This window comes from Zophobas morio, unplaced genomic scaffold (assembly GCF_036711695.1).
Source record: "Zophobas morio isolate AGI-343-1 ecotype UQ-CSIRO unplaced genomic scaffold, CSIRO_AGI_Zmor_V1 ptg000030l, whole genome shotgun sequence".
NCBI lineage: Eukaryota > Metazoa > Arthropoda > Insecta > Coleoptera > Tenebrionidae > Zophobas > Zophobas morio.
The window spans coordinates 11,857,294-11,864,108 of NW_026972135.1; the positions used below are offsets into that span (position 1 = coordinate 11,857,294).

The 6,815-nt window shown below is 33.8% G+C and overlaps 2 protein-coding genes across 2 annotated transcripts; both read right to left on the reverse strand.

Annotated features, from left to right (window-relative positions):
* Positions 1-4,812: 4,812 nt before the first annotated feature.
* On the reverse strand, positions 4,813-5,706 carry LOC135138571 (inversin-like). The gene is made up of 3 exons (XM_064068553.1): positions 5,679-5,706; positions 5,515-5,631; positions 4,813-5,453 (listed from the first exon to the last, which is right to left on the reverse strand). The coding sequence occupies exons 1-3, from the start codon at positions 5,704-5,706 to the stop codon at positions 4,813-4,815; spliced, it is 786 nt and encodes a 261-aa protein (XP_063924623.1).
* A 51-nt stretch (positions 5,707-5,757) lies between these two features.
* On the reverse strand, positions 5,758-6,456 carry LOC135138572 (ankyrin repeat domain-containing protein 50-like). The gene has a single exon (XM_064068554.1). The coding sequence runs from the start codon at positions 6,454-6,456 to the stop codon at positions 5,758-5,760; it is 699 nt and encodes a 232-aa protein (XP_063924624.1).
* Between the last annotated feature and the right edge of the window lie 359 nt (positions 6,457-6,815).

A 6,815-nucleotide genomic window follows, 5' to 3' on the forward strand; every position in this document is an offset into this window, starting at 1 on the left:
CTGATTTTACCTAGGATCAGCACGGTAATGAGGTGTAGGATGATAAAAAGTCTCTAGAATGGGCAACTTTTCAACGAGTACCCTTTCGGGGTACTATCTCGTCCGATACCCATCTCAGCGACACCTCCTCCCCAGGATCCGAAGTAGTGAAGAGCTGCAGGATGAGTTTTTTGCCGAAAGTTTGTATTCAATAATTTGTTTATTTTAGTAGGCAATAAAGATCGTATATTTTTAAATTCTAATTTGAGTTTAGTTTATTTATTTTTCTCATGGCCTCTTAACAAGACCCATTGGAGACGGCTTCCTCGGGTTAGAGTATCCAAGGGCGCCCGAGCCACTGAACTACTAATTTCCGAAATTTTACAGTCAAGTGACGACGTAAAACCCTTTGGTAAATTTTATTAGTTTGCGCAAAAGTTTCAAACTATGCATCATGCATTATTTGTTCTTTTTTACTCTTTTGGTGTTCTTTTTACTCTCATTTCTTGTTTTTTTTTTGTGGAATTTGGGGACAGTCTAACCTTTTCTTGTCAGATAACACTTTAAGTATCGCCGTCCAGTTTCTTGCACATAGTGGTTTTTACTCACAGACCGCATCCAGTTTACTGGACGCAAATTTATATTTAATTCTGAAGGAACGGTTGTTTGTACAGTCTGGAGGATTGTTCCATGATTGTCTATCGGTTCAAAAGTATAGTTCAACATTTGAAGATTTCTGTAAAAAAAAAATATGTATTTTGCATAGATGGCAATAGACATGCTTCCAATACCCATCTGTAAAAGGCCAGATTTCTGTAAAAAAACGATAAAATGCGATAAAAATAAATACCATCTGTGCAGCATGGTGTGCCTTTACTTTCGGATATACTCGAAAATAATTACATAAGTAACAGAAAAACTTCGAAATTTATCAAAAAAGTCAACTTTACTGGACATCGCTTATAAAATATAAATTGTGTTACCACAAACCGCGTAAAAAAGCTGCGGTCCAGAACGAAAAACTAACAAACATGGTGCCGTACTTAAAGTGATAATTTTGTTTTCTGAAGCATGATATTTGTCTGCGAGGTATATAGCTGGCTAATGGATACACTTGGAGAATTCTAGGGATCGTTTCGAAGATAAACCGACTGAATTCGTGTTTTTGATAGTTCGAATTAATGCAGTGAAGGAAGCGTAAGCTATCAGGAAAAACGAAGGGAGAACAACCATACGATGTTTCTCGAGATAGTTGATGTTTTAAGGTGATAAATGAAATTAATTTTGTGTTTTTAAAATCATTTCAGTGCTACTTGTTTGAGGTCATATTAGTAATTACCCCTACAACTAAAGTTTGCGAAATTCTACAGTTTAATGCTTAGGTATCTGAAATCTTTTTGGACAAAAGCTTCAAATTATTACTTAATAGTATGTTACTGCCTCACATATTTTTTTGTTATGAAATTCCCTGTAATAAAAAACTTGGTAAGATAATTGAGCAGACGATTACATATTTCTTTATCATTTAGAAAGTTGCTCTCGAAATCCCTTTGAAATTAGATGGCAATCGAATTCCATTAGATTCTCAATACTTGCCTGTGGATTTTTTTACTAAATATTAGTAAAAATACTGAATATGTTGTTGAAGAAATCCATTATAGTTTACAATTTCATGTTCGTTTTATCAAGTGTGATTGGATGTAGAATCCATGAAATCAGCCAGATGTCTTACAAGTTTGATACCCAAACTAAAGTAAACGAAGTCTTTACCATAAAGCTAGAACATTCCCCTATAGGGCACATCAACATAGATCTACTAACTAATACAAAGTTGTGCAACGAAATGTTCAACATTACAGAAAGAGTCGACTCAATTTTCATCGACAGTTACAATGTTGAAGAAATAGAAACAGGACTACTTAGCAACGTTGACTTAACTAGATCGCTTGAAATCTATAGCGGTAAAATGAAAATAATTAAAAGACACACATTTAAGAATTTGAAAATTGTTTCGCTGTGGCTGACAAGTGGCTCACTTGAAATAATTGAAAACGAAGCTTTTATTGATCTCAGCGAGTTAACAAACTTGAATTTAACTAATAATTTTCTAAGGCGCTTTAATCCCACAAGTATTAAAAATGTACCTCAACTGCGGTCTTTGCGTTGTGATCATAATAAAATTACACATCTCCAAACAAATTCTTTTGGATTTTTGAGAAGAAATAAAACAGAATGCCGGTTTTCATCTAACAAAATTAAAAGGTTGGATAGAAATGTCTTCAACGGTGTGAGAGTAGAATATTTGAGTTTTTATCTTGAAGACAATTTGATAAACGACTTGCCTGTTGGAATATTTGACGGATATACCTTCGCTGTCATTGATTTACGATTTAATACATTAAAACAAGTGCCCGAAAAATTTTTTGAAGGCCATTTTAAAATTGAAAACTTTTTTTTAAGTCATAGTTATTTATATCAACATACGTTAATGAAATTTGTTTCGTGGTCGAACAAAAACAATATTACTTTAGCTCCTTGTTCTAACAGCAAGGCCACAGTAGTCGGTGTTAGTGCAATTATTTTTATTTTAAAAATCTTTGCTATGGCACTAATGGAGTAATGTTTCAACAATTTTGAAGAAAATACTTATGCTAGATCTGTACAAGTTCATATTAAGTCACTTGTCAGTGTTTTATAAATGGTCACAAGTAAGAGATTTTTGAAGTAGGATATAGAATATAAAACTTAAGAATTTTCACCACATAGTGAAGTCGTTGCTGCAAGATGTGTTTCGTTTTTATTTTAAGTGTGTTCCACTGGCTCGTAGTTCTCATTTTGTATTGAAAAATAAATATTTGTTAACTTCGATTCAACATTCTTTACAAATCCCCTTTCCAGAAAATATGTGAAAAAGCTTTTTGTTTTCAAAACATGTGTAAATAACTAAAGTATTAAGTATGAATCTTTGGGTGAACGTCGCTTATGAATTGAGAAATAACTAATTTTACATGGGAGAAGTTCTGCTAGTTCCGGCGGCGATGGTAAAAAGTTTTTCCGGTTTGGATAATTCTTAGACGAAACGAAAAATTACAGGAGTCATTTGTAAAATAAATCTATTGAATTCGTGATTTCGATAGTTGAGAGTAAATTTTAACGACACAGAATTTCTGTTTAGGACAATTGCCCATTGGTAATTATCCTAAACCTAAACTTTACGAAATTCTATAGCTTAGCGCCCAGATATTTGAAATATTTTGATAGAATTATTGCTTTTGACAAGAGTTTCAAATTATACATTAATAATATGTTACATCGTCACATATTTTTTTGTTATGAAATTCCCTGCAATAAAAAAAACTTCCTAAGATAATTGAGCAGACGATTACACATTTCTGTATCAAATAGAAAATTGCTCTAGAAACCCCTTTGGAATTAGATGGCAATCCAATTCCATTCGGTACTCAGTACTTGCCTGTCATTTTTTTTCCTATTAGTGAAAATACTGAATATGTCGCTGAAAAAGTCCATAATAGTTTATAATTTTATGTTCATTTTATTAAGTGTGGTTGGATGTGGAATCCATGAAATCAGCCCAATATCTTACATGATTGACAGACACACCAAAGTAAAGAAAGACGTTCCCATAAGGGTACAACCTACCGCTATAAAAATCAACGTAAATTTACTAAATAATACAAAATTGTGCAACGAAATGTTCAATATTACAGAAAGTGTCGACTCAATTGTGTTGTACAGTTACAATGTTGAAGAAATAGAAACAGAATTACTCATCAACGTTGACTTAACCGGATCGCTTGAAGTCCGTGATGGGAAAATTAAAATCATTAAAAGACACACATTTAAAAATTTGAAAATTGTTTCCCTATTGCTTTCAAATTGTTCGATTGAAATAATCGAAAATGAAGCTTTTGTTGATCTCAATGAGTTAACAGAGCTGCATTTATGGTACAATTTTCTAACGCGCTTTAATCCTGCAAGTTTTAAAAATCTACCTCAGCTAGAGTATTTGCAATGTGAACATAATAAAATTACAGATCTTGGAAAACATTCTTTTGGATTTTTGACAACAAATAACGCAGAATGCCGCTTTTCATTTAACAGAATTCGAAAAGTGGATAGAAAGGTCTTCAACGGGTTGACAGTGGAGTATTTGAGTATTTATCTCGACGACAATTTGATAAGTGACTTGCCTGCTGGAATTTTCGAAGGTCATACTTTCGCTGTTATTGATTTACGGTCTAATACATTAAAAAAAGTATCCGAAAAATTTTTTGAAGGCCATTTCAAAATTCAAGAAGTTCTTTTAAGTCTTAGTTATTTGTATCAAGATACGATGATGAAATTTGTGTCGTGGTCAGCTAAAAACAACATTACATTAACGTCATGTTCTAACAAAAAAGGCGCAGGTATCGGTTTTATGGCAATTATTTTTATTTCAAAAATCTGTACTATAGCACTACTTGAGTAATACAAATTCTGAAAAAAAGTGTATCAAGTGTAAACTAGATTACTTGAAATAAATGACCACAAATGAGAGATTTATAAATAAGGCACTCTTCAAAAAGTTTTTTAACATATTTAAAAGTATTTAACAATTAGTAAATCACGCCATTTACGATTAACACTGTAGTTACCATTATTAAAATAATGTAACCACTCTTTAGGTAGGAAACTCAGGTTTTTCATTACCACTGTAATGTTTTTCAATTGATTGAAGTAAAAACTGTAACAAAACCTTAGCACGTCGAAATAAATAACTAGCACTCAAGTAAATGTATTACTTAACAAAATTACAAAAACATGACTGGACGTTCAATACAGTGCTGCTCTTTTCAAAAATGTCCGCTGTTCTTTTGCCAAATCCAAGAGATCTTCCTCTTGTAAACTTTTAGCAACAGCGCCATTTTCTAAAAGAACCTCTACACACTGTATATAATCTTTCTTACATGCCCAGTCCAAAGGAGAGTTTCCACATTTGTCCACAATGTTAGCCTCACCACCTTCTTTTAATAGTAGCGAAAGTACTTCAAGATGGGCGTTCATCGCTGCTACTGCTAAAGAACTATCTCCAAAATTATCGATAACATTAACTTCGACATTCCATTTTATTAATATTTGAACGATTTCAGCGTCACCGATCATCGCAGCCCAATGCAAAACTGAACTATTACACTTGTCTAGAGTATCCAGTTTCACACTCTTTTCCAAAAGAAACTCAACTGTTAATCTATGTCTTTTTATTACAGCTCTATGCAGAATGGTGTGACCATGGTCATTGATTTTATTTAGGTCGTCTATTTGGTTTAGAAATTTTTTCACCAAGATGTAGTTTCCTGAGTCGATGGCTTCTTCAAACGGTGTTAGTTTTGATTTACCATTGACTTCATTAACGATATTCCCATAGTGTTGTAAAAATGACAACCTCTCTCTTGCTACTTCTGATAATTTGGATTCTTCAACCTCGAGTAGGGATACAGTATTCATTTTCTACAGCACACTGTACAGGTTTTCTACCAAAGTTGTCAACAGCGTCGACATTTGGAGTCTTGCCTAACAAGAGTTTGATAATTTCAACATTACCGTACATCGCAGCCCAATGTAAGGGCGTATATCCGAAATTATCTCTCACATCTACAGAGGCATCCCTTTTAGTAACAAAATTGTAATTCTACGATCACCATTGCTGATTGCTATACATAAAGGCATGACTTTATTATTATCAGGAATATCAACATCAGCTTCTTTATCAATAAATGTTTACACAATTCTGAAATGTTTTTCCGTAACTGCCCTATAAAGTGGAGTTCGCCCAAAATGGTCAACGTAATTGATAGTCCAACCATCTTGCAACAAAGGTTCTATTCTTTCAGCTTGTCCTGTATAAGCAGCCCAATGTAACTGATAAGAAGTATACTCATCATACTCAATCGCTGAAAGTCTCCTTGTTAATGTATTCGTAGTGGTCGCACCTTCTCTTAGTAGTAGTCTCGTTATATTGTGATGATTCTTGTCTTGAGCACAACTGAGCGGACTCTTACCAAAATTATCACACTTGTAAACTGAAGCACCGTGGTCAAGCAACAACTGAAGAATCAGAAGGTGTCCAAGGGTTGCTGCCAGTTGTAAAGACGTGCGTCCAAAATTATCAGCAAAATTTACGTCTGAACCATTTTTCAGAAGAAGCTGAGCTGGTTGATAGATGTCTTTACTGAAAGCTATGTGTAAATGAGCGTTTCCGTATCTATCCATGATATCAGGAAATGCACATCGATCCAGAACTAGTTTAACTACTTCGTTGTTACCATTTTTAACAGCAAAATGTAACAAACTTCTTTTGTTATACGTGCTTGCAATAGTGTTAGCTTTAGCACTTTTATCTAATAACACCTCGACATTGTCGTGACTGCCAGATTTGACAGCCAAGTAAAGCAAGCTTTCTCCATTATAGTTGTCCATTAAGAGTGCTTTTTCGAACGAAGGTATTTCAGAAGTAAGTTTGAACAATCATTATATCCGAATTTGAGAGAATAGTAGACCACTGTGAGAAAATCGTCTTTGCAGTTTTTAGGTTTTTCTAATACTGTTGCACGTGTCTGTGCAATTGCTTCAGATGTTTCTGTATAATGTAGAGATTCAGTAGGTACACAAAAAACACAATCGTACAGCGTTCACCCAAAGAGTTTGTCAGTTTTATAGGGATCAAGAACTATATTATTCAAAAAACCCGTCACCCTCTTGGTGTGTGTATCTTCTTTTACCAATTCCGGCCAGTTCTTTGTTATTGAATCTGAGAGCTGATCCTTTTTCAGCAATCT